Source organism: Rhinolophus sinicus, linkage group LG09, assembly GCF_036562045.2.
Source record: "Rhinolophus sinicus isolate RSC01 linkage group LG09, ASM3656204v1, whole genome shotgun sequence".
Lineage (NCBI taxonomy): Eukaryota > Metazoa > Chordata > Mammalia > Chiroptera > Rhinolophidae > Rhinolophus > Rhinolophus sinicus.
The window spans coordinates 50,407,567-50,432,928 of NC_133758.1; the positions used below are offsets into that span (position 1 = coordinate 50,407,567).

Consider the following 25,362-nt stretch of genomic DNA (forward strand, 5'->3'; position numbering starts at 1 on the left):
ATTGTCTCTGTGCTCAAATGAATGTCTGAGACTGAGATACTTACAGTTTTTGAAAGCATGCATCAATGTCATGCTACAGCACATAAGTACAACCCAAAAGCATTCTTGGCAGGCTAGCCCTTGTCTGCTGTTTATTTCATCATGTAGCACAAAGCGAAACTGGTTGAAACACACTAATATCATTGAATGGACACTGCAAATTCACAAGTAGGTTCCCTTATGCCCCAATGGTCTCTGTTTTCTCAAGTCTCAAAAAATCTAATTGCTCTCTTCTTTGATCCTCTCAAATAACATTCTCCTAGGGCCATATTTAAATTTCTGAAGGGATCTAAAGACAACCAGTTATTTCAGGTGCTCAAGACCAGCCTGTCCTTGGATCACCACATAGGTTTGTGCTGCTTCACATTCAATGGCCCTGTTCAAAAATTTAATTAAAAAACTGCTTCTCCACCTTTTCAAATGTTAACTTACATAAAATTAGTTTGACCAGAACTCACCCTTCCTGTAGCAACTCCATGCACCCCCGAAGGCCTATGATTCCTGATAAATATAAAACTTTCCTTTTAATATCTCACTTATGAATGGAAATTCCAAAAATGCTCTTGGCTTTCTGAATCCGGAGAGTAGTTATCTAGCTTTAAGTTTCCTGTGAAGAAGCAAGATATTAATGGGTATCATCTGCCTGGTGTCCATTAGTTCTTGCCTTCCAGCTGCCTCTCTAGCAGCTCTCACCTCTGTGCATTTTGCGAAGTGGGCTCCATTTCACTCCCAGGAAAGGCCCACAGCAGCTCTGATGGTTGCCGGATTCCTGCAGTAGCATGTGCTGGAAGGTAGTTCAAAGCATGGTGGTGGGGTTTGCTTTGACGTAGCACTTCTGAGTGCAAAACCTGGCCCTGCCAATTAGCGTTGTGGGTTTGGTGAACTACTTCTTTTCTTTGTGCCTTGGTTTCTTCATCTGTAAAACTAAGAGAAAAATAATGTATAGGACTCATTATTCCATTTGATAAGGCTCATTTGCTATCTCTACCAAACCTAATTACTTCCCTCTATGTTTTTCCCCCCTTTCTTCCACCTCCCTCCACCCCCACTCCAGTTCAAGCTGCTGTTTCTCAGTCTAGTTGTGTAGGACACAGCTCCCTGGCCCATGCTGGTATTATGAGCCCTGCTCTCCCCCTGGCTGAGGCAGTTTGTCATCAGTTGGAGGTTGGTGGGCCTCTCACAGCAGCTCACGGCAGCTCTTGCCGGCTACCGGCTACTCACACTGGCCACCGGCCGCTCATGGCAGCACATGGCAGCGCAGCAGCCCGCGGCAGGCGCTCCAACCACCTGAGCCACCCGGCACCCCCCCTATATTTTTGTTTTTGTTTTCTTAATTTGCAAAACAGAATACCTATTTATTATTTTTCAGGGAGAAATAAATTATCAAGCACAATCTTTGCTTATAAGCAGATTTACATAGGAAGCTAAATTACTATCAGAAAGTTGCTTTGTGAGTATGGACTCAGAGATACTGGTATTATGAAGCAATGATACATTGCCTCATATGTTCATCTCCACTAGTAACAGCTAATGTGCAACTAACAAGGAGCAAAATAAAAGTAGTTGAGTTAGTTTTAGGTAGCATTTCTACTGTTCTGGTAAGAACAAAATACATATAAATGTACGAGATTTAAACCACATATTGTGCAATTTCTGTGATTTAACATACAAGCTAAATGATCATTTTTTGTGTGTTAAAGAGTGGCATTACTCAATGTAAAGACTTATGGCAAAATTCATGTTAATAATTTAAAAATCTTAATTTTTCTTTACTTAGAGCAACATTAAATAGCAAATAAAAACAGCATGACAAGTTGACAGAGAGACAATGAGTGAAAGGGAAAACTTCTTGTTGTACAACACCTAGTAACACTTTTTGCCCTGCTTTTTGAACAAGGGACCCTTCATTTTCATTTTGCACTGAGCCCCGCAAAATATGTAGCTGGCCCTGGCTACTGCTGGCATAGCAACTTTGCATCAATATTTTAATTTTCTAAATGTCTATTTCCTCGTAAACTTCTCAAGGGCAGTCCCAGGCCTTTTCATCTTTTATATTCAGTGTCTGTCATAATAATTTCTTTTGAAAAAATAAATGAAAAGTGTATATGAATGAATGAAAGGTAACAAATATTTAAAGAACAGGTAACAGAATTATTTTTCCTATCAACAGGCCTCAGAGACCCGCTAACAAAGCCAAAAGTCTATCGATGAGTCTCAACAGTCTATATAATTGTACACACACATACACCAGGGCAATTTGTTCAGTATTTCTATTTTCCACTTTGGTCAGCTTTTGTCAATTTTAAATGGTTTTGTTGTCTTAATTTGGCTAAATTTTTGTTACTTTTTTTCTTTTTTAGATTTGTTGTTTTTATCCCCAAGAGGAAACTAGGATTGGTGGATTCCCTATTGAAATGCAAGTGTTCTGGGCATCTTAAAGTTTTACAGAAGGGCCAAGTAGTAGTGAAAATACAAATTGTAGTTTAGTTAAGAAAGTTACCTCACAGTTGCATCCTTCAATCCACTTTATGTTCATTTCTGGAAGTACAAAACACAAAATTCATATAAAATTACACACTGTGATTCTTTGTGCTACTCATACCCCTCAACATTCGCAAGAGCACTTGTCTGCTCTCAGCAGTTCCTGAATTTACAAATTCTTTAAAGGGTATGAATCTGCTTTGTAGTTCACTTTGAAAACTTCCAGGCATCTAGGAGGTATTACGTGATGCTGATGCTTTCGATTTTGAATTCTCTACACTTCATTATTTGATACTAAAATGAGTTTCTATTTGAAAAAGCTGTAAGAGAACTATACTTTTGGCCCATCTTCTCCCCCTGGAAATATAAGTAGAAGTAGTGTAAAGGAAAGCTTTGGTCTCTCCATAATTTTCAGTGAATAAAGCAAAAATGAAATCCAGAATGTTCTACTTGATAGACTGTTGTCTAAGATTCTAGAATCTTGCAGAGCAAACAGATGGAAGGGTTTCATGCAGGGTGTCATGCGGGGTCTCAGCTCCTGCTCCCACATAAGAATGCAGGATATGGTGAGGCCAAAAAGGAACACCCACAGAGCCATAGATAGGAGGGTCATACCACTATATTCTCACTGACAGCCAGGCGATACACACGAAGTAGGATCCACACGATCCACAATCCGCTGTCCACTTTTCTGCCAGCCAACCAACCAGTGCTGTCATGGCAGTTACATCAGCAGCCAATTGTCCAACCAGCTACCGCCAACAGCCAACCAGCACCCGAGCCAGCACCCCTCCATGTGATGCCGAGAGCCTGGAAACTGCTCTCCGGGACTCTGTGCCCACACTCCACCCCTCCAGGGTCTCGCCTTACAATCTACGCAACAAGCATCTTCTGTGAGGGGCCCTGTGTCAGGAACCCAGCTCACGAAAAAAAAAAAAAGTCCCAGTCCCGTTCAAGTAATGTCCCAGGGGGTGTCCCTCAATGTCCACCTACTTGCTGGGCACAGCCAGAGCTCCCAGGGCACCGCCAGTCCTTCTTGAGCCAGTGTCAACTATGGCCAAGCCCTCTGTACATTAGAAGGTGACCAATGTATGGACAGTTCCACGTGGGGCCTCTGGTCCCTAGCTCATCCCCTCTGACCGGGTAGGGTACCTTGGCCCCACCCCTAATCAAGCTGGAAGGAGTCTGCCTCAAGCGGCCACATGAAGTCCTGCAGGGACACTGGTAGCGCTTTCCCAGACTTCTCCTTTAGGCTTCGCTGGAATTGCTGGTCTGGACACAACTGTTTCCAAATTTCCAACAAGAGTGCATTGGGTTGTCGGTCTATCTTCTCCCAATCGACTCCTGCTGCCACGAGATCACGCCACATCTGCGCGCATGTTACTCTCTGAGGCCCTCAACCTCGCCCCCTCACTTTTGACTTGGGCTTCTAGGCCTTAACTTCTCGGACCTCCTGTCTTAACTCTCTTTGCCGTTGGCTTTCAACATCACCTAGGGTGGTGATGGCAATAGTAACCTCACGGATCCGCTGCCCCACATAGTGCATAAAAATGGCAACAAAGGATCCAAAAGCACTTGCAGGGGCAGTATCCAAAACCAGATCTCTCATACTAGTTGTAAAACGCTTGTCTTCCGGCCCCTGCATATTAGGGTTGGCCATTGGCTGCTGATGTAACTGCCATGATGACGCTGGTTGGTTGGCAGGCAGAAAAGCAGGCGGCAGATTGCGGATAGTGTGGATCCTACTTTGTGTGTCTCGCCTGGCTGCCAGCGAGAATATAGTGGTGTGACTCCCCTATCTATGGCTTCGTGGGTGTTCCTTTTTGGCCTCACTATATCCTGCGTTCTTATGTGGGGAGCAGGAGCTGAGACCCCACGTGACACCCTGCATGACACATGGCCCAGGCAGACTGTGCCTCCCGTTCCAGTGCAGCTCCTCATGGGCCTTCTGAAACTGAGCTTTCATACGCGTAAACTGCTCCATTGCCTTACAGAGAGTTTTGGCAGACACCAAATCCTAACTACCTACTGTGTGCGGATTTCTGTACTGCCCTGTGGCTCTGGACTAGAGAAGGTTGCACTGTATAGAGAAGTGCAAGAATATGACTATTGAGAGTTGAGAAAGAACCCTTTGCCCAGATAAGAATCTTTATAGCATCCTTGAAAGATGGCCATTAGCCTAGACAACACCCTTCTAGAACACTTGCAATTATATTTTTGGAGATGGCCATTCCATTTTATCTCGCTTATCTTTTTAGGGATGAAAACAATTATATCCTTCCAATACTGTGTTAATGAAACAAAGAACGTTTGGATGTTGAATAAGAAGTGACTTTTATTTTAGCTCCTCTTTCTATGCTTCTATGGTTATTTCATTTTTCATTACTTTATACATTTCCAGACTCACATTAGTAGCTCCCTAATTATATTTGAGAAGCATCCTGCAGAGAAAATAGAAATAAACACCAATTCTCTCGCATGGCAGAGAGGACTTAGGAGTGCAGGAAATAGCTGAAAGCTGTATCCTAGATTATAAAATGGCATTGTGTTGGTGCAAAAGATAAGGTCCTTGCTTCACTGTGGAACAAAAGCAATTTATGGAGCTAAAGACTTTCTCTTCAGCGTCATCTCCAAAGTAGGCTTGATCTGGGCAAGTATTAAGCAGGTTTATTTGCTCAGAGACATATAGCCTTTAAATATATCAATAATGTTTTTTAATATTTATGTAGTCTTTTTCAAGGAGAAATAAGACCCATTTAAGTACAAAAACTATCTTTCACATGTTCATAGATGTGTAAAACAGAATGGATGCTATACTCAGTTTCATCCTGAGTCCTTGCCTTATGTTGACAGTCATAATTATCATCACACCGGGAACACACACACCTCTGGTGGAGTTAGTCGGTATACTGCTCATGACAGTGAGGGAGAATGACACCATGAGAGCCCTCAATAAGAGTGTTAGAAAGGACATGAATTTGGACTTGTGTTAGATGATATTGGGGAGGGTTCAGTGAAGGGGTAATTCTATGACTGGGGATCTTAATAAATCTTATCTAAAAGGTGGGATGATGGGAGCAAGGCTAAAATTGTAATGGATAAGAAGCAGCAGTCACTCAAACTAGCTGGGAGAGAGAGATGTTTGGTTATTTCTGAGGTTTAGAAAATGTTCGTATTTTATCTGTGTTCAGACATGACTATGGAGTGGCCTTGTTTTTGTCTTGATCCATCATAGACCCAGAGTGGCTTCTTTGTCTGATGTTGAGGTTCTGTGACACTGTTTTATGTTTAACAGGGGAATGCCAAGGCTTAGCTTTGAGAGCCAGGCCAGATCCTAGGAACATGGAGGCCTCGGTGAGAGTGGAGGCCAGCTCTGGATATCAGGGGCAGCTTTGGTTTTGTTTTCTCTCTCTCTCTCTCTCTCTCTCTCTCTCTCTCTCTCCATATATATATATATATATATATATATATATATATATATATATATATATACAATTTCAGATCAGTACCTTCGGTATGAGAACATAACATTGATTTAGCATACAATCTTCAACAAAAATAAAGTTTACACTTCACTGGAAAGAAAATACATGAGGAATTTATATTAGTGTAATTCTCCATGGATTACAAGTATTATAGCTAAGAAAAACAATATAATGAAACACTGAATAACCAGTTCATAATATTTTTTATATGAGCTTATAAATCCTATAAAGTCAGATGCCACACTTTTTTCATCCCTGCTATGCCCAATATTTATATATAGCCTAGTATTTTAGCAGGTGTTCAATAAATAAATAATCTTTAAATGAATGAGTGTATAAATGAGTGAGTAGATAAATATGCTATGGATATTCTTTAACAGTCTTCTATTTCAATTATACTTAAAAGAGTTAAACAAAATGAAAAGAGTTTGTGTCTTTTTAGTGGATATAAACATGAGTCAGTCAGATCCAGTTGGGAGACAGTCTTACCTTGAGGAATGTACATTAATCATAGGGTGACCATACAGTCCGAGCTGCCTGTTCAGGTCCAGTTCATGCCTGTTGTCTCATGTAATTATTAATAGTACCCCCTTTTCATTCAAATATTTTGTGGTCTTGATGATAAAATATACGATCATCCGAAAGCAGTCCTTATAGAAGAGAGGACTGCTTCAGAATAACAACCTGTGGAGACCAGTGATGGGGGTTCCTAAATCAGGGGTGACAAATGAGAGGACTGCAAATGCTTTCTAAGGCCTCTTTCTGCTCTCAAATTCTTAGACCCTGTAGGCAATATTTAAAGAGGCAAATAGGAAATGGGCTTATTCTAAGCAGTAATACTGAGGACCACTTAAAAAACATGATTAACTCTCAAGAGTCTGCCCCTATAGGGTAATCAGGAATATGTATAACATTTGTCGCACTTATTCTGTCATATTAACTTTCTTAATTATACTATTCTATTAACATTCATTTATATATTTAGTATATTTTGTTAGAGAATGAACAGAGATGACCTTCAATTTACTATGAATAATCCAAGGTTGATAATTAAAATGGCACTTGCAAGTTCACCTCAACCCTCAGATTCATTAAGCTGGGACATACATTAAAGCTTATTTAAGTTCAACACCCTGATTTTATAGACGAGGCCTCGTAGTCCCGGAAGACTGAACTATTTTGTCCAAGTAAGTGAATAATCATTGTGACCAGGCATAGAACCAACATTGTTTTATCTTCTCAATGGTAAAATTCTCTTGACAGTAATTTTACATAGAAATAATAATTAAAATGTATTTTTATGTGTGATCTTATACAGTGTCTTATCTCCTGAATTAATCAGGAAACTTATTTCATAAGCACTGTCTGCTATGGAACCTTCTATAAATCCATTGCTCTACTTTTGCTTTCCATATAAACCTATTCTTGTTTTGTGTGTAAAGATGTGGCCATAGAACCTGCATTGTTACCAAGTTTACCAGGTGATTTTAAGGTACTCAGGTTTAAGAGTCTCTGAAGTCACTACCACCATCACCACCTCGCACAGCTGCCAATCTGGGTATGAGGAGGGGTCAGTGGGTCCTTGTAGGACTGGCCTGCTTCAGATCCCATATGGCATTTTGGCAGTAACCCTGCCAGAGGAGCTGGAGGCACCCACCCACCCCCAGGGTGAGATGTATCAGCTTCAACCTCAGGAGGGCCACCTGACTTCAGGTTGTCTCTTTTAAACCCCTAACTTTCCTGAAGCACCAAAATAATAGCCCATTCTCTTAAAAAAAACACCTCCTTTCGACTCTTTTCAAAGAAGATGATTTCTTATGATTTAAACCAGGAATGATTTTATATTCTAAATGTGCTTTTGTGTTAAGGGGAAAACAACTGGAAAATAGCTATATGCTTAGGTTTGGACAAGGTTTTGAGGTTGTAGAAATTTTGCCTGTGAGTACAGAGCAGTAAGGGAAGTGTAGTCCTAAATCATATTTTTTCCCTCTATGAGTCAAGCCAAGTAAAAAAAAAATCATTTCCCTTTATATAAATGTATAGACACAGACTAGATTTCTAACTCTCTCTCCAAGTTTGGTTTGCTCACATTTTAAAGAATATTGAAGATTATTCCACTGATATTAAATAATAATGATGATATTGATAATAGTACCTTACCCAAGGCCATGAAGAATACAAGTGACTCAGGCAGGATTTGAACCCATACTTTATTTACCTGGTGTCAAAGCCTCAGCACCTGTAACCATACCACACTGCTCTTTGACAAGGAAGTCAGGAATGTAAGTCATAGCAAATTACTTCTTAAACCAATGCTGCTGCATACAGTTCCTGGGCCTGTACTTAGGCTTCTACAGAGGAATGAGAAAATTGGAACAACCAGGGCTTAAAAAGCAGGGAACTGGTTACAGGGGTCAGGGAGGAGTCAAGAGGCAACTGAGTAACCGAGAGATGTGCAACCACAGGAAGCCACTACCACCCTTGACTGAGAGGCAACAGGAGGAGGCGAAGTTATCAGAGGATGTAGGTCATTCAGTGAAAGCTGGAACCCCAATAAGCCAGTCCATAAAGGACACCCAGCCACTCTGAAGTGGCCACTTGGGGCAAAGAGAGAAGAAATACCCTGGTTTCTACTTTGCTGTTACATACTCCAGGCTCCTGACAGCGCCTCCTACTGGCTCAACCCAATCAGCAAACCCAGGAACCTGAAAAACCAACCTTTAGGGGTGGTTCCTCTCTCTACAGAGTGCAGTCAGGGAAGGGCAAGGAATGGGTCTGAGGGCAGACAAACCCTAACAGGCATATCCACACTGGATTTTGTTGTTTCCCACAATAAAAAATTTTAAGGCTCCTTTAAATAGTCACACCCCTAATGCCTTTAGACTGACTTGACTGAACAACAGAAATTTTTAAAGTCACATGTGACTTTGAAAACATCTGTTATGCAAGCAGGTATCTTTTTCTACCACCTGTAACTCACCGAATATTGGAAAACAAGGAAAGCATTATTGTACACCTCCTTGCCAAGGGTGAGCAGAAACAGGTACCAGGGTAATTAGGAGTACAAATTTTGTTTGACTTATTGCACTAGGGAAAGGGAAGCTGGCTATAAATAGTGTGATCATCTGGCTCATATTTTTTGGAAGACAAATTTACTGAAATATTTTTAAGATGGCCTTTTACATGATTACATACGGTCTGAGGAGCTGGCAAGCTTGTGCTAAGAGTCCTGGACATAATTCTTCAGAAATGTGAGGGTGTTCGAGACTTCTGAGTCTCTGGAGGAAGTTCTAGGTGAAGGTTCTGGGGCTTGAATTCCAGTCAGTTGTGCTCTGGGGACTGACAGCTATCACTTTTCTGATTAACTGGCAGTCGCCGGAAGGGGAGAGTTTGAGCGCCCTCTAGGGGAGAGCTGGTCACGACAAGCGTGGTGGCTGGTACCTTTAAAGCCTTTCTGCAGTGTTGTCATCACCAGGGTCTTTTTTTCTCCAAAATCTCCCTGAAATATGGCCGTGGTCTTATTAGATCTTGCATCAAAGGAGATTCAGTACAGATTATATTTTGTGTGTGCTGTCACACAATGACAGGAATTGCCAGATTAACCACTCACAAAAAACGTAAAACAGCAGCAGAGCACGGAAGTTTCAGTGTCCTCAGAGTTCAGTAACAGGACCGCGGCTGGCATCTCCTTGGGGATTTGAGGAGAAAGCTGACCGGATGTCTTCTGGGAGAATGGCGCTCCTGACTTACAGGAGGTTTTTAAAAAATCATTTTATCATGCGTTTTTTGAAGGAGGTGGCTAAGTAGAGTACTTTGTGGTTAAGATCACAGATTTTGAAGTCTGCTTTTCCTTTTCACAGATTTGTCCCCTTTTCTCTACCACTGCTCCTCATTTGTGCTTACTGCCACAGCTCCCCCCACCGGTTTCCTGTCCTTGCTGCTGCCGCCAGCGGAATCTTTCTAAGCAAATAAGTTCAGTCATGCTCCCGATCCTCCAACGCGTCTACCCCACCCCTCCTGGTGAAAATACCCAAAATCCGCAGCAAAAAATGTGGTCCCACCCACCCTCCTGAGTCATCTCACGTACTGCCCCTGCTTGCCCCTTAGCTTCCCCGCAAAGCCGAGTCTAGACAACAAGCTGTGCCTTATTCATTTAACTATTGCCCAACATCTTATGCCTAGGACTAAAACTGTGCTCAATGGTATTTGAAAAGTACTTTACAGTTTACAGAGCGTTATCTCATATTTGCTCAGTTAATCCCACAAACACTCAGGTGTCAGTATTTTCTAACCATACAGGCGAGGGAACTGAGGCCCAAAGAGGTCAGTGGCCCACATTAGACTCTCAAGTGGCAGACACAGTACTCAGCTCCTGGTTCTCTGAGAGGATCGCATGTAGAATTGAGAATTCCACAGACATGGGTGTGAATCCCCGCTCAGTCAAGTACTGGCTAATGCACCAACTGCACCTCCCTGCTCCTGTGTTCTCATCCTTACAGAAGACGTAATTCCAATTCGGGCTTGTTATGAGGATGAAATAAAACAATACCTGTGAAGTGTCTAACAGTGCCTGGCCCGCTGCTGGCACTATAAATGTGCGTTCCCTTTCTGACCCCAAGTTTGGCGAGCTGCTTCTCCCTTTTCTACAGCAGCTCCCCCTTCTCTGAGCTCTGGAGGCCACTGAGGGTGCCTGCCAACTGTGGAGCATTCTGTTTTGACGCGATAGCTGCATCAGGTACCAGCAATCCTTAATGGAGTGTGGAGCGACTACGGGCACAGCGTTGAGAGGACACCAGTGGCGGGAACTAACGGGCCCTGAGAGGCAGGGGTTGGATTGAAGGTTCTCTGGTTGGTCAACCGAGGGAAAGCGGAGCTCTAAGGTACACACCACAGGGAGGCCCACCCACGACTCCCGGACCTCCAGTCTCCCCCAAGTGGCCAGTGCCCGCACCCTTCCTCCCCACCCCCACTTCACCTCTCCTACTGCCCTCCCTTCCCAGCACCTGGTACTGCCTCTGAACACTCAAAAGGCAGGGAGGGTCCCAAGATAGTGAGGGCTGAGGGACGCAGCCCGCGAGCGAGCCTGGGGTAGCGAGGCCCCGCCCTTCTGCCCTCCCTCCCCCACCACCAGCGCCTGCTGGCAGCAGGCGGGACATGCGCACCCGGCGGCCCGGCGCAGAGCGCCAGGAGGCGGAGGAAAGCGCGTGCAGTTTCTCTCCGCCGAGAGCGGGCGCGGACCGGAGCGGGCGCCCGCTGCTGAGCGCCGGCCGGCCGTGGGCGGGGAGCAGGACGCGGGAGCTGGGAGCGCGCCTCCAGCGCTGCCGCGGGACGAGTGCGGGTGTGCAAGGCCGCGGCAGCGCACCCGCGAGCCCGGAGCGCAGCGTCCAGGGGATGCGAGCGGTAGGGAGCTGCTGCGCTGCTGTGCCGGGAGAACTCGGGCAGCTGTGACCTCAGCAAAGGGAGAGCGAGGCGACGACGACAGCGAGCCCCGCGGGATCCTCGGGGCCCGGGGTGCGGGGGGGGGGGGCGGGCGGCAGCGCGGGAGCGCGGGGTGCAGACCGGGCGGGACTGGGGGACAGTGATGAGCGAGCGCGCGGGGAGATTGCACACTGCCGCCGCTACGCGGAGCATCTTCCACCCAAACTGCTGCTCACGGTCCCAGCCCTGGCCATGGAGACGCTGAATGGCCCCGCAGGCGGTGGCGCCCCGGACGCGAAACCACAGCCACCCAGACAACACTACCGCCACCACCTTCACCCCCTGGCGGAGCGGAGGCGGCTGCACCGCGCACCCTCGCCGGCCAGACCATTCCTCAAGGACCTGCACAGCAGGCCAGCGGCGCCCAGCCCAGCCCCGGCCGCCACCTCCTCCGGCCGATCCTCGGCGCCCGCGGCCCCGCGTTCGCCCAGCCTCGCGGGCAAGGCGCCGCCCTCGCCGGCGCCCTTGGCCGCGCCCGCCCGCCTCTCCAGGCGCAGCGGCGGTACCCCTGGAGCGAAGGACAAGCCGCCGCCGGGCTCCGGGGCCAGGGCAGCTGGCGGTGCCAAGGTCGCTCCGGGCCCCAGGAAAGCAGTGCGCGCAGGGCCCGCCGAGCCGCTGCCCCGGGCTGGGAAACCTCCGCCTCTGGTCGGGGCGGAGCCGCCGCCCGTCGCAGCCAACGGCCGCAAAGCCAAACGAGGCTCCGGGGCGACCCCAGCCCGCCCCGCCGGTCCCCCGACCCTCGCCGCCCCGGTCCCGGCGGTGATCCTCGCCGTGACCTCCTCGGCCAGCCTTCCTGCCCCTGGCTCGCGCATCAGTCACACGGACAGCAGCTCGGACCTCTCGGACTGCCCCTCGGAACCTCTGTCGGACGAGCAGCGCCTGCTCCCCGCTGCCAGCAGCGACGCCGAGTCCGGCACGGGCTCCAGCGACCGGGAACCCCTGCGAGGAGCCCCCGCGACGAGCCCTGTAGCTCGAGGGGCGCCGCCAGGCAGCCCGGAGCACCCCGCACTCCTCACCGCGCCCCCCGCCGCTGGAGCCTTCCTCGGGGGTCGGAGCAGCCCGGGCGGAGCGGAGGATGCCGGGTGGCGCGCGCCCTCAGAACGAGCGACCCCCGGGACCCCCAAGGAACTCGGCCCGGGGGAGCAGTCCCGGCTGGTCCCGGCGGGGGAGGAAGAGGAACTGCTGCGGGAGATGGAAGAGCTGCGTTCGGAGAACGACTATCTCAAGGTGAGTAGCCGGCTGCCGAGGGTGTCCGGAGGCGACTCTCCAGGGGCTGGGTGCGGGCAGGGACCCACGAGCCACGCCTTCCTGGCCCTGACAAGTGCTTTCTCCTTTCTGCCTTTCATTTTCCTGTTCCTGAACACACTGGTCATTGGGAACTTAAGCTAAAAGTTCTGGAAGGAGCAACAAGATCTGTGGGTCCGGGCAGATTCTCAACCCACTTAGCTTTTCTTGTTTCTAAAAGTTTTGCTTCTCTCGCCTGAGGCCTTTGCCCCTATCGATGTGCTGGGGGAGAGGTGGTTATAATCACATTTTGGATGCACAGTCGATCCCCGAACCCCCTTACGTGCCCACTCTCACCTGTGGGAGCGCGTTATCTTCTGCCAAGAAGGTCTGGTCCCCGCTCCGTACGGAGGTGTGTCAGTTCCGGAGTGTGCGGTGGTCCATGGTGCCCACCAGCCTGCTGCTTTTCGCATTTACAGAAAGCCAGGCGCCCTGTGTCTTCCTCCGGGGTTCAGAAAGCACAGGCAGCTTCCCATGATAAACCTTAAGTTCAGGGGTCCTTTGAGTGTGGCCTAGGGTTAGTTTAGGGACTACAGTGTTTGTAAGCTCAGGCCTCTAAGCGTTCACGAGCCGTTTATTCCTAGTCAGGAGAGGCCACTTGATTCCCTCTACACGCCAGCCAGCACTTTCGAGGGAATCGCAACCTCTGCCACCCGGTTTCTGAGTATTTTCCGGCAGGGCCTGCGAGCCATGGCCTCTCAGTCTTGTTAGCTTTCGGGCACTCAATGTGACTCCATCTTTTCTCGGAGGAGGAGGGCTGGCGCTGCAGAACAGAGGGTTTTAACCAATGCTGGGGTAGTCAAGCCAAGGTAACCTGAGAGAAAATAAGGGGGATTATATTGAGGGCAATGGTTTTAATTTATTGTAATCCTCAGTTTAGTAAATAGCTCCAGTGGTATAAACCTATTCATGTTTCTATTAAGAATATATATCCCCCCAAACCATTTGGGGAGGCTCTCCTTTATCAGTTGGTTATGATTTGTACTTGTTAGCAAATGCTGAACCTACCTGATTGAGGCCCAGTTTCTGGTAGGTGGGACTAAGGGTGTGGGCTTTAATGGTGAGTAGTGGTGTTGTGCGCAGTGTAAACTGGAATCAGTTAACTGCGGGGTGTTTCCTAAACCTTTTATCTGACCAACTGAACCCAGTAGATGTTTTATCTTGTGTAGAAAGGTAACAGTGGGACAGAGGAGAAACCTGATAAAAGAGAATAGATTGGGACTTGGAGTGAGATGCATGTTTCCCCGAAAATAAGACCTAGCCAGACAATCAGCTCTAATGTGTCTTTTGGAGCAAAAATTAATATAAGACTGGGTTTTATAAGACCGGGTATAATATAATATAATATAATATAATATAATATAATATAATATAATACTGGGTCTTATATTAATTTTTGCTCCAAAAGACGCATTAGAGCTGATTGTTCGGCTAGGTCTTATTTTCGGGGAAACAGGGTATTTAGTATATATTTACTATTTAGTATATGGTATATTACTACTCTTATGTAATAATAGACAACAAAGTGAAATTCAAAGGTGTTGAAGAGAAAGGGCAACTCTATCGTGTGGGACTCTATCTGAAAGCATCACTTTGGTAAATCAACAAATGTAAACTCCCTGAGAGTGAGAAAGATAATCTTGATCAGTTTTGTAACCCCAACTCTTAGCATAATCCATGACCCAGTGTTTCTGATTGATGTTGATCCAAATCATGACTGCTAAGGAAGAAAAACATTTTTTTTTGTTTGTTTGAGAAAAGATGTTTCTCGTTACATCTTGGATCTTAAGGTAGGCAGTCCAACATCATTTCAGGGTTAATTTCTGGGTAACTGGTTATTTGCTTTATCTTTTCATGTTGTTAGTTTCTCAGTGAATGAAATAGGTGCCTGACCCTGGAGGCTGATGTGGTCAATTTGATATTTCAGTGAATCTTCACAACAAATAGGGAGTGATTGTTGTTATATTTATCATAACCCAAATTTCACAGACAAGGATGCTGAGACCCAGAAAATGTAAATGACTTGCCCAAGGTCATACAGCTTATAAGTGGTACAGCTTCCATGTTCCCTGCCTCCAGAGCCTTTGCTCTTTTCACTGCACCAGGCTGCAATCTCTTTCCAGCAAGGTTGCTTTTCTGAGAGTATGCTGCTTGCCTTAGAGTCGTATTAGCTCAAAATGTTCCCAGTGCTTAACTTCCCTAGGGGGCCTATTTTTATTTATTTATATTTTTTTAGGTGAAAGGGCCATAATGAACATCTCTCCACTAGCCTGTGTACAAATGGTCATATAAGTATCACTGGCAATGTTTAATTTGTGGGAAATGTTCAGTTGCCATTTCCTGTGGAGCAAGTGTCATGGCCAACTGTTTACTATGCCTGAGGCGATCTCCCAGGGATTCCTCTGACAGCAGGAGAGACAAATGGGTAGAAGAGGTCTGAAGGGGACCAGAAGAATGATCACAAATAAACTATCACAAATATACGTGTGAGTTGTGTGTTTGGTCATTCAAAAGCTTAAATTAAAACAGTTCAATTTGGGAAAGAAACAACAATCCTGGTAGACTTTTCTAAAGGTCAGCCACTTGTGCAAAATTGGGTGGGGAGCATAGATGACCTCATGGGGTAGAGGCTGTAGGCATGCCTTCACATGTCGTATTTAGAACATGTACATTGTAAGTTAGAACTTCTCTTTTTATTACTCTTTTTGCTTAGCAGTACTTTTTTAGATGGCAGGTGAAAGTGCATTCTTGACTTACTGCTTTTTTTTTTTACCCTTTTTCTGCCTTCCCTCCCCACCCCCCACTCTGGTTCAAGCTGCCCTTTCTCAGTCTAGTTGTGTGGGACACAGCTCCCTGACCCATGCTGGTACCATGAGCCTTGCGCCCCTCTCCCCCCCCAGGCAGCCGGTCGCAGGTCGCCGGTCAGCCGCCCACAGCAGCTCAGGGCAGCTCTCGCCAGCCAAGCTGGCAGCCACTCACGCTGGCCACCGGCCGCTCACAGCAGCACATGGTAGGTAGCCCACGGCAGCACACAGCAGCCTGTGGCAGCCCACGCCGACATCCAGCAGCTCACGGCAGCCCAGTTCCAAGGAGAGCCATTGTTCACAATCTTAGCTGTAGAGGGCGCAGCTCACCTCCTGTGTGGGAATTGAACCAGTAACTTTGGGGTTAGCAGCACAGTGCTCCAACCCCGTTGGGTCGGCCTGACCTACTGCTTTCTTAGGGAATATTGCACAGTATTGTGGCGATTGGATAGCGCATCCCTCTGTTCAAATGTTATCTAACAAGAAGAGACTGAGCCCAGAAATTTTACTTTGATATATTCTGGACGATTGTGACCAAATTTAGTGTAACATTCACAGTTTTGTCATCATTACTGTATAAGACTGTCCTACCTTCTAAGCTAGAATGACCAAGAGGTAATCAAGCAGAAAAATAAGGCCTGCAAAACCATAGGAGGATGTCTTATTGATCGGGAAATTCAAGTGGAATTCTCTGGGTTTTTAGCCAGACTGCTGTATTTTTTTAAAAAACAGCAAATGTCAACAGAGAAGTGCAATATGGGGCCATCCCTGGCCCTGCTTTCTATTCCTTCTCTGCCTTCATCAAAGGGCATCAAGGTGACTCAATGAAAAATGCAAAAATTCCTCAATCCAAGTAGTGGGCATTTTGCATAAAGCACAGAAAAGCACTCTTTTGTTTTCCCTTTACCTCTGATGAACTTGAATATATTTGGAAGTATTCAGAAATTAGGGTGAACAGTTGAGCTCAGTTACCCAAAGTCCTTTGCTTTTTTCTCAAACCAAACCCAGGCATGTTTCTTAATGATGAAGACTTCCACAGAATGTGGCTGGTGTGTTTCCTGCCTGCCACCACTGTGTTTTGCTCAAGTGTTCTGAGACAATCAGACAAGCCTCAGTGCTCATTGTGAACAACATATTAATTATGTTCTCTATTTCCACAGGCTTTTCAGAAGGATCTAATCACTTTGAGTTAATTGGCCTGTTTTGAAAATGCTTTTCACATTACTGGTGATGCACTCACAACACCCCCACCCCTTGCTCCCAAATGGTGTACTCCTAAGTGCTGACGTTTTATAGGATGGCTGAGGGTTGGTGTAGGGAAGGGCTGCTGCTTTTTTTTTTTTTCTCTGCTTTCTCTGTTATTTCATAAGACTTATTTTTGCTTAAAACAAAAGAAGTCAGTGCTAGCTACAAGGGCAGATAACATTGGATTCTTTGAGAGGAGTGATTTCCTAAGGGAGATCATTGGGAAGGTCTTTACGGTTTTATAAGTTGCAGTGCATCACCACTAAACCAGCCTTACCATCCTGTTCCTCACTTGAGGTCATCTCTTGAGTTTCAAGCTCTGAAATGTTTTGTTAAATTTGGCTGCCTGGATTCTAGGCACTCAATGTGGCCCAGAGAGAGGGGGCACTGTGAGGTAAGACCACGCAGTTCTGAAGTGCTTCTGCTCCTCCTCTCCTCTAGCCCCTGCTCCTCCTCCCTTTCTTTTAGAAGGGTTAAAGTGGACAGCATTCCTGTTCTTCCCCGACATTCCACTTTCTACATCCATTCTTTATTCAGCCTGTGAAAGAACGACTGTAATAATCTTAGGTGACAAGATCATGTAGAATAGGGCAAACAGCCCGTCAGCTGCTGGGTGAATTGTCACTTGGTAAACAATGGTTAGCAGCCCCTGCACCTTCTTAGCTACAGCTGGGGCTCTGCTGAGAACATTTCCATTGTCCGGAGGGAAATGAGGTGGATTATTTGTGTATTACAGCAGACAACAGTTTCTTTCTATAACTCCCAGGAGACGGAATTATTACAGCAGTAGCCAGATGACTCCTCCTACTGTCCAAATTGGGTCTATTTAAAGAGGGGTTATTAAAATAGAACTAGTAATTGATTTTGGGTAGTTGAAAGGAGATTAAGACTTGAATAAAATTATCAGTATGATCAAGAGTTTTCATCACTTATACTGAGAAACCATGGGTATGGTTTTTATTTTGCATTTGTGGCTAAAATTGTCTTCACAGAGGTTTTTCATTGAAACGTTTCATTTTAATCCTGGTTTATTCTAGTGTACACATGGACCTCATTATTCCTTTAATTTTATATATATTCATTATCTGCAGGCAAAGGGGGAATATTATAAAATTATAAGGTTCAATTTGTTATCGGCAGGCGAAGGGGAATAGTTGAAGAGATTCATACTACAATATTTCCTTTTACACACAAAATTTGATAGATATAATTAAAACTAGATTAGCTTTTCAATGAGATAATGATCTAAAATTTAAGTATCTGATAGACCTGATGTTAATTCAGTATAAAACTGTTAAGGGCAGTTATTTTCTTATTAATTTGTTTAGGAAAAAAAATAACAGCAAATTTTCACTTTTACTTACTACGTCTAAACTGTATCTGCCAGAAACTTTTTGTTCTGCTTGATTTGGTTTTCTTAAACATTTAAATGGCCAACATCTTTACGGTTCTTTAATACAATGTTTTCTAAATTAGAATATGCTGTCAGAAAATTAATGTAATGTTAGTTTGAAAATTACTAACCATCATGACCCTAATCTGAATAATCAGTTTTTGCTTTCCAAATGTCTGCTGCCAGTCTACACTGCTTATAATTTGCTTTTCTTGTAACTTCTTTTCACTGAACCTGAAAATTGCTTTTTTTGAGGCTCTATTAAGAGTTGAAACCCTGGCTTCGTCCCATCTCTGAGAAAGACTAGTGTTGGGAAGCTATTTAAACTTTTAGAATCTCAATTTCATAATTTTAAAAACGGGGGATTAATATATTTTCTGAACATTGCAATATTTTTCTGAGGCCCAATTGTGATAATGTATATACTTGTACATTGACAATTGTCAAGCTCTAAATGTTAGCCTGATTTTATTATTTTACACAGATAGTGGGCTTTTCAAAGTACAACTTAATGCCTATTATTGTTTCCTTTGTCCTGGTCGTTGCAAATAATTTATAATATTTATTGGAAAGAGCATGTGTTTGGAACCAGACAACCTGAGTTGGCAGTCTAGCTTCCATTTCTTAGCAGGGACTTTGGACATGTTAACCAGCGTTGGTTTGATTTCCTTGTCTACACAATGGGGTTAATGTTCCAGGAAGGGTTATTATAGGGTTAGTAATGACAGTAAAGTGGTTAACAAAAGATGTCTTCTGTTCTACAAATTTAGTTAAAATATGAGTTAGAAAAACAATAATTCAAATACTTGCATATTATGGTCTTTCCTTAATTTTGCCTCCCTGTAATTAATGTTGGTAATTATTTATGCCAAAAAATATTAGCTGTTTATATCTGGCCTACTCAATGATTTGGAGGTGTGGGCTCATCTAGCCCTTAAACAGTTTATTTTAGCCTGCAGCTGATTACACATCTATATAACACATCCAGCACGTAACATTACGGTCGATGAGGGCCCTCCTATTACAGAGTCTGAAAACTAGAGAACATTTTTTATGCCTGGAAGTTGTACTTTATATCTTCCTATGGCTATATCACATTTTAAAAACTTTGGTTTGAGTAACAAGCAAGTAATTCCAGGTATTAATGACTTTGACTTTTATGGACAAGAGCAATCACAAATGGAAGAGCAATCACAAACAATTACTTCCAAGAACAGAATGGCCACAGTCACTGTATATTTATATGTATACATATAATGAGTATTGCTTGTATTGAACTATTTTTTATTAGTTACCCAATGATACAATTACATTTTTAAAATTCCAAAGTATTTTATTTTGGAATTTTAATAAAAATTGCAAAATGGTTTTATTTATTTATTTAAAATTTTTTTTTACATTTATTATTATTTTATATTAGTTTCAGGCATACAGCATAGCGGTTAGACATTTATATATTTTATGAAGTGATCCCCCTGATAACTCTAGTACCGCGCCACTCCCCCACCCACCCCCGCCCCCAGCACCACACATAGTTATTACAAGACACAATTGCCTTTTAACTGTACTCAGACACGAGAGTGGAGATTAGGCTCTTCTCAAAGATCCATCATATTCCTTGATGGAACCTGAGTGAAACTTGACCTTTTTTTGAAGATACTGTCTTTATCAAAAGAACGATATCCACAAGGCCCAGTTTACAATTTGGTCTCCTCTACAATGGGGTGGGTCAGAGGCACAACTACTGCGTGGCATCATCCAAGCCACAGTGTGGGCATCCAGCATCAGCAACAACCTCTTCTTTGCTGAAGGTTGGCAAAGACCTTACTGAAATAGTTGAGTTCTTGAGTCCCTTGAAGAGCCCAGCCAGTACACTTGATGTAGGTGATGTTTGATCTGCTGGCAGTTTCTGAGTGTGGGCCGGGATCGTGTCTCGTGAAGCCGAAGAATGGAAACACGGACCAGGGAGAGGCAAAACGTTTTAAAAAGAGGATAGTTTATTAGAGGCTGGAGAAGAGGTTGCAGCTCCCAAGCAGGAAGGTGTCCCGAATGGGGGGTGCCCCATGACTGAGGCAAAAGCTCTTACTTTTATACTTTCCCTTGCCTGCTTGGGGAAGGGGAGCTGTTTGGAGAAAGGAACTGTTTGACGAAGGGAACTAGTGCCTTCTAATGAAATTCATCTACCAGGTTTGTTCTGCTTGCATATCCTAAAGGAATTAGCAAACTAACCCACTCTTTATCAGATCTGCTCCGTTTGTCAGGCCAAAAGGAATTTTGTGATTAACCTCAAGGCCTTGTTACGTTATGTCCTGGAGTGAGTGAAGGAGTGATTTCAAAACCTGGAGTTTTAGGATATGGCTGTCTTTGTTTATTCCACCAGGGACCGCCCTGTCTACCTAGGAATATGCTAACTCTCCTGTATCACATTCTGTTCATGTATATTCGACTGACCGGCTTTTATACTCATTCCAGTAATTACCAGTCCCAGCAAATTTTCCTGCTAGGAACAAGATTTATAGGGAGAGAGCTCCATGAAGGAAAAAAGAAAAGAAATGAAACTTGCTTATACTTTGCAACATATTTTTAAATTAAAGTTTATTGGAGTGACAATTGTTAGTAAAGTTACATAGATTTCAGGTGTACAATTCTGTATTACATCATCTATAAATCCATTGTGTGTTCACCACCCAGAATCAGTTGTCCTTCCATCACCATATATTTGATCCCGTTCACCCTCATCTACCACCCCCCTCCACATTTACCCTCTGGTAACCAGTAAACTATTGTCTGTGTCTATGAGTTTTTGTTTCTCATTTGTTTGTCTTGTTCTTTTGTTGTTCTTGGTTTATATACCACATATCAGTGAAATCATATGTTTCTCTGCTTTTTCTGTCAGACTTATACAACATTTTTAATGTTAAGATTTACCTTTCTTAAGACCTTTCTTAGAACATCTTATATTTTTAATGATGTTTTCATCACTGGTACAGAAATTCTGTAAGAACACTTAGAAGCCAAAAAGAAAAACAGTCTATTCATTTGACCCCTAGGAAAAGCTTTCTTCTTGAACATTTGTTCTCCTTGTAGTCCATTGAAACAGTCTCCATTTGGAGGCATGGTCACTTGAGGAGGTCATTCTCTTGGTTAGGGTAGTGTGGACAGAGTGGGGAGAAGCTATGGGCGAAGGGTTGGGGACATGAGATGGCATATCTTGCTCTTTCCAGAAGACCACTGCATACACTTGAGGTTGACTGGAGAACTACCTTCACCTTATTTGTACAAATCCATTTTTCCGTAAAGTTTCCCAATTTATTTGTTACATTTTTTTGTACTTAATCTTATCCAGGGTAAAATATTCTTCAGGAGGTTTCTTTCTGTTCAATTTCTTGTCTACCTGAGGTTCTGATATTGGGAAACTCTTGAGCTTTATTGTAAGTAAATCCCCCCGTTTTAAGAACAAATATACGATGAACAAGAGTGGCAAGAATCCAGGAACAAATTGAATGTGAGAATGAGAGCTGACAATTTAGGGTGAAGTATGGTAGAGTTTTTTTCCTTGAATCTTGATATTAATTGAACAAAACAATGGGAATGACAGAGTGTGTCCTGTTCTGGAGGCGTTTAAACCATCAATTGTCAAATGAATCAAGAAAATTCCTAGAATGGTTTCCTTAATCTCCCTCCTTCTAAATTGCTCCTTGTTAAGATCTTTTATACTTTAGTAGAATTTGTGTCTCACGTATTGCAGCTATGTCTAGGGACTTGGGAAGAGTTTTTCACAACTAGGTTACAAGACTGGAACAAAGCAAAGGTGCAGTTTTGTCTCATTTTGGTCATCTTTATGATTTCGTCTTTCTACGTGTTGACTATTATTGTATTATTAATACATTCATTCCACAAATATTTATTGAGGGCCTGCTGTGTGGCTAACACTACTCGGAGTGCTGTGAATACACAGAGCAACAAAATACTCAAGGTTTCTGCCCTCGTGGAACTTACCTTTTAGTTTGGGCAACAGATGGTAAATTGACAGTAATGAGAGGTGGGAAGAAAATGGAGCAGGGCAAGGGATGAGAAACAGTGGGGTTAGGGGAGGAAGGTGGTCAGGGAAGGCATCGTGTGCACTCCAAATTGTGTGACAGGAGCTCTGCAAAGTGCTGGGAGGAGTGTTTAAGGAGAGGGCATAACAGGTGAAAGGCCTGTAGCAGTCCTATCCCCCTTGTGACCAGAGAAGGAGGGGCAGCTCGGAGGCCCTGGGGAGGACTTTGAAGAATTCTTAGTTGTGATGGGAAGCCCCTGGAGGGTTTGAGTATGGGAGGAGGTGTGAGTTACATATTAAAAGGATAATTCTGGGTAGAGAATGGACTATGGAAGAGGAGAGGATGAGAGGGGAAATAGGGGAGTCTCCTTGATGGACATACCTGGTTTGTGCAGCTGCCCCCTGAGAAGGGATGGAGGTGTAGTCCTTGGGAAGAGAGCGCCCACAGGTATTTTGATGCTGAGCTGATAGCACTGGGATTGGTTGTAGAATGGGAGGGGTGGAGGGGAGCCAGGGACAACGCCTGGGGTTTTCCTGTATCCTGAGAGCCTTCATGTTGACAGCAAAGTAAAATGGAGATGGGAAATAAAGGATAGGTGAATCGAAAAAAGCAAACCCAGTGTGTATTTGAAGTGATGCACAACATTTTATCTTTAGCATTGCGAGTCACCTAGTCAGTGCTGAAATATGTATTGTGGAACTGAATATTAGGGACATTGGCAGGTATGTTATAATTCCAGGGCAATTCACAGTTGTGATCCCACTCAAGTCCATATGCTTTGAAGACAGGGTCTGTCTGGCTCATCTTTGAACCTGGCTTGTATCTTAGAGATGGGGTCAATTTGGGTTTGAATCTAAAGATTTAACTATCTGTGATTACATAAGGAAATATTGGTAGTGGAATAAATGCTGGGAGGCCAAAATAAATAATCCAGGATGGATTTTAGTTTCTAGACCCATAAGTTTTGAGCAGATATCTGGTGATGTGCTCTCATGTAAGAATTTCCAGAGGTCCCTCTGCCATATCACAAAGGTGCGGCCATAAGCCGATGATAAGTGTGCAGATAGTTAATATCTAGTATCACGGATTGGGTGGTGGTTGTGAAGGGAAAACATCATCCATTTTTGACGTACTTGGCTTATAAATCTACTCTGTCTGACTTGTGTAGGATGAGTTGGATGAACTTCGTGCTGAAATGGAAGAGATGAGGGACAGTTATTTAGAGGAAGATGTTTACCAGCTGCAGGAGCTTCGGCGAGAACTGGACCGTGCTAATAAAAACTGCCGAATCCTGCAGTACCGCCTCAGGAAAGCCGAGCAGAAAAGCCTGAAAGTGGCTGAGACTGGTCAAGTGGACGGCGAGCTTATCCGAAGTCTGGAACAAGACTTAAAGGTGAGCGAGTAGGGCTAATGGGACGTGCATTCCCAGAAAGAGATCCTGTGGACAGAATCACAGATCCTGGACCCCACTTACTTGTGGTCTTAATGTTCTGTTAGTGTGTCTCTCCCTCAACACATTTTAACATGAACATTTTTGTTCACTTTATGAACGAAAGTTCATAGCGTGTGTGTTGTTATATGGCTTTGATGGCCTAAGATTAAAATCTGTTATATGAACTGGAATCTTTAAACTTAAAATAAGAAAGAAAGAAATGAATAGAAACCATCTATAGATCTATAATGAAAAAGAATTACTACCTGGCAATTGGTCTGACAACTGTATAGAAATTCCTTCTAAATATTTGAAATATTTAAGAACTCTATTGATTATTAATTCATTTATAGTCAAAGACCACTCTTAAAAGTTGACCATAGTCACTTAACATTATTATTGTTGTTAAGTTTCTAGGATGCAGAAAACCTGAAATTACCATAACCCAAGTGAGACTTGTGCAGTGGTGATTTAACTGAAGGAGAGAAGTAGGGTCAAAACTAATTGTCGAAAGTATCTTTGAGAACCATTGGCAGAAGTAGGAATCAGGTAAAGAAATCCCAGACATTAAACCATTTGCTCTCTCCATGGGTAGCATGGCTTCTCATATGCCCCAATTATCAAATCATTCATCTAGAGATGAATTATGTACAATGTCTTCCTTATTATGGGAGTACTTATGAAACCTCATTTAGCCTTTCATTATGATAACAGGAAAAGAATCTTTGTAATTCTATCAAATTTATAAACCACTAACGAAATGTCATTCAATGTGATAAAAGACTGATTTATATTTCTCTTGCAAAATCTCTTTCTCATTTCCTTTTATAAAGTAAAAATGTTTAACTGCTTTTAACATTCAAATATTTGAACACAGGAGACCCTCTAAAACTTGACTACATTAAACATCTACTGCATATAGAATTAATTTTGTTTTTTAGCCGGTAGGTTTAGTATTTCCTTAGGGCACAGAACTGTTTGTTTATTATTATTGTTTTTTTTATTTTTATTTCTGATTTATCACTTAAAGTATGTGCAGCTGGGCAGAAGTAACATTCTTGGTGGTATTCTATAAGGAAGTAGGGCTATCCAAAGTGACCTTTTAATTCAGATAAAAGTCGTATTCTCCCTCATAAAGTGGATTTCATGTTTTAAACTAATACCCTCCTTCTTTAAAAATAAGTTTGCTAATATTGCCAAAGTCTTCGTTCTTTGGTGTAATACCATATCCCTTAATGAGTCTGCCTTGGAAGTTGTTTGAGTGTTGCCTTTGTATCTTGGTGACTATCTCTGTAGGTAGCCAAAGATGTATCTGTCAGATTGCACCATGAACTTGAAACTGTGGAGGAAAAGCGTGCTAAAGCCGAAGATGAAAATGAAACTCTACGACAGCAGATGATTGAAGTGGAAATATCCAAACAGGCCCTCCAAAATGAGCTGGAGAGACTGAAAGAGGTAATCCGGAAACCTATGGGAATTTCTCCCTTAGGTTTAATTGCGAAGAACTTGGGACTCCTAGTGTCCTATTCTTATTGTGGTTTAAAGCAGGAATTAGCAAACTATGGCTTATGTGTATGGCCTGGGAACTGAGAGTGATTTTTACATTTTTTACAGTATTATAAAACCACCACCACCACACAAAATAAACCTAAAAACGCAAAGAAACTACATGACAAAAACT

The 25,362-nt window shown here is 43.6% G+C and overlaps 1 protein-coding gene and 1 long non-coding RNA gene across 10 annotated transcripts in view; one reads left to right on the top strand and one right to left on the bottom strand.

Moving 5' to 3' along the window:
• Positions 1 to 322: 322 nt before the first annotated feature.
• Positions 323 to 13,616, bottom strand: LOC141573170 (uncharacterized). Its single transcript, XR_012498798.1, has 3 exons — positions 13,065 to 13,616; positions 2,540 to 2,577; positions 323 to 963 (listed from the first exon to the last, which is right to left on the bottom strand). It is a non-coding gene; the product is annotated as an uncharacterized LOC141573170 (long non-coding RNA).
• MTCL1 (microtubule crosslinking factor 1) overlaps positions 11,675 to 25,362 on the top strand; it is a 123,698-nt gene continuing 110,010 nt past the window's right edge. For all 9 annotated transcript variants that reach the window (XM_074340351.1, XM_074340353.1, XM_074340355.1 and 6 more), the window contains exons 1-3: positions 11,675 to 12,710; positions 23,418 to 23,642; positions 24,978 to 25,136. In XM_074340351.1, the coding sequence (XP_074196452.1) occupies positions 11,676 to 12,710; positions 23,418 to 23,642; positions 24,978 to 25,136 (1,419 nt within the window). In that variant the 5' untranslated portion in view covers position 11,675. The remainder of the gene's footprint in view (positions 12,711 to 23,417; positions 23,643 to 24,977; positions 25,137 to 25,362) is intronic.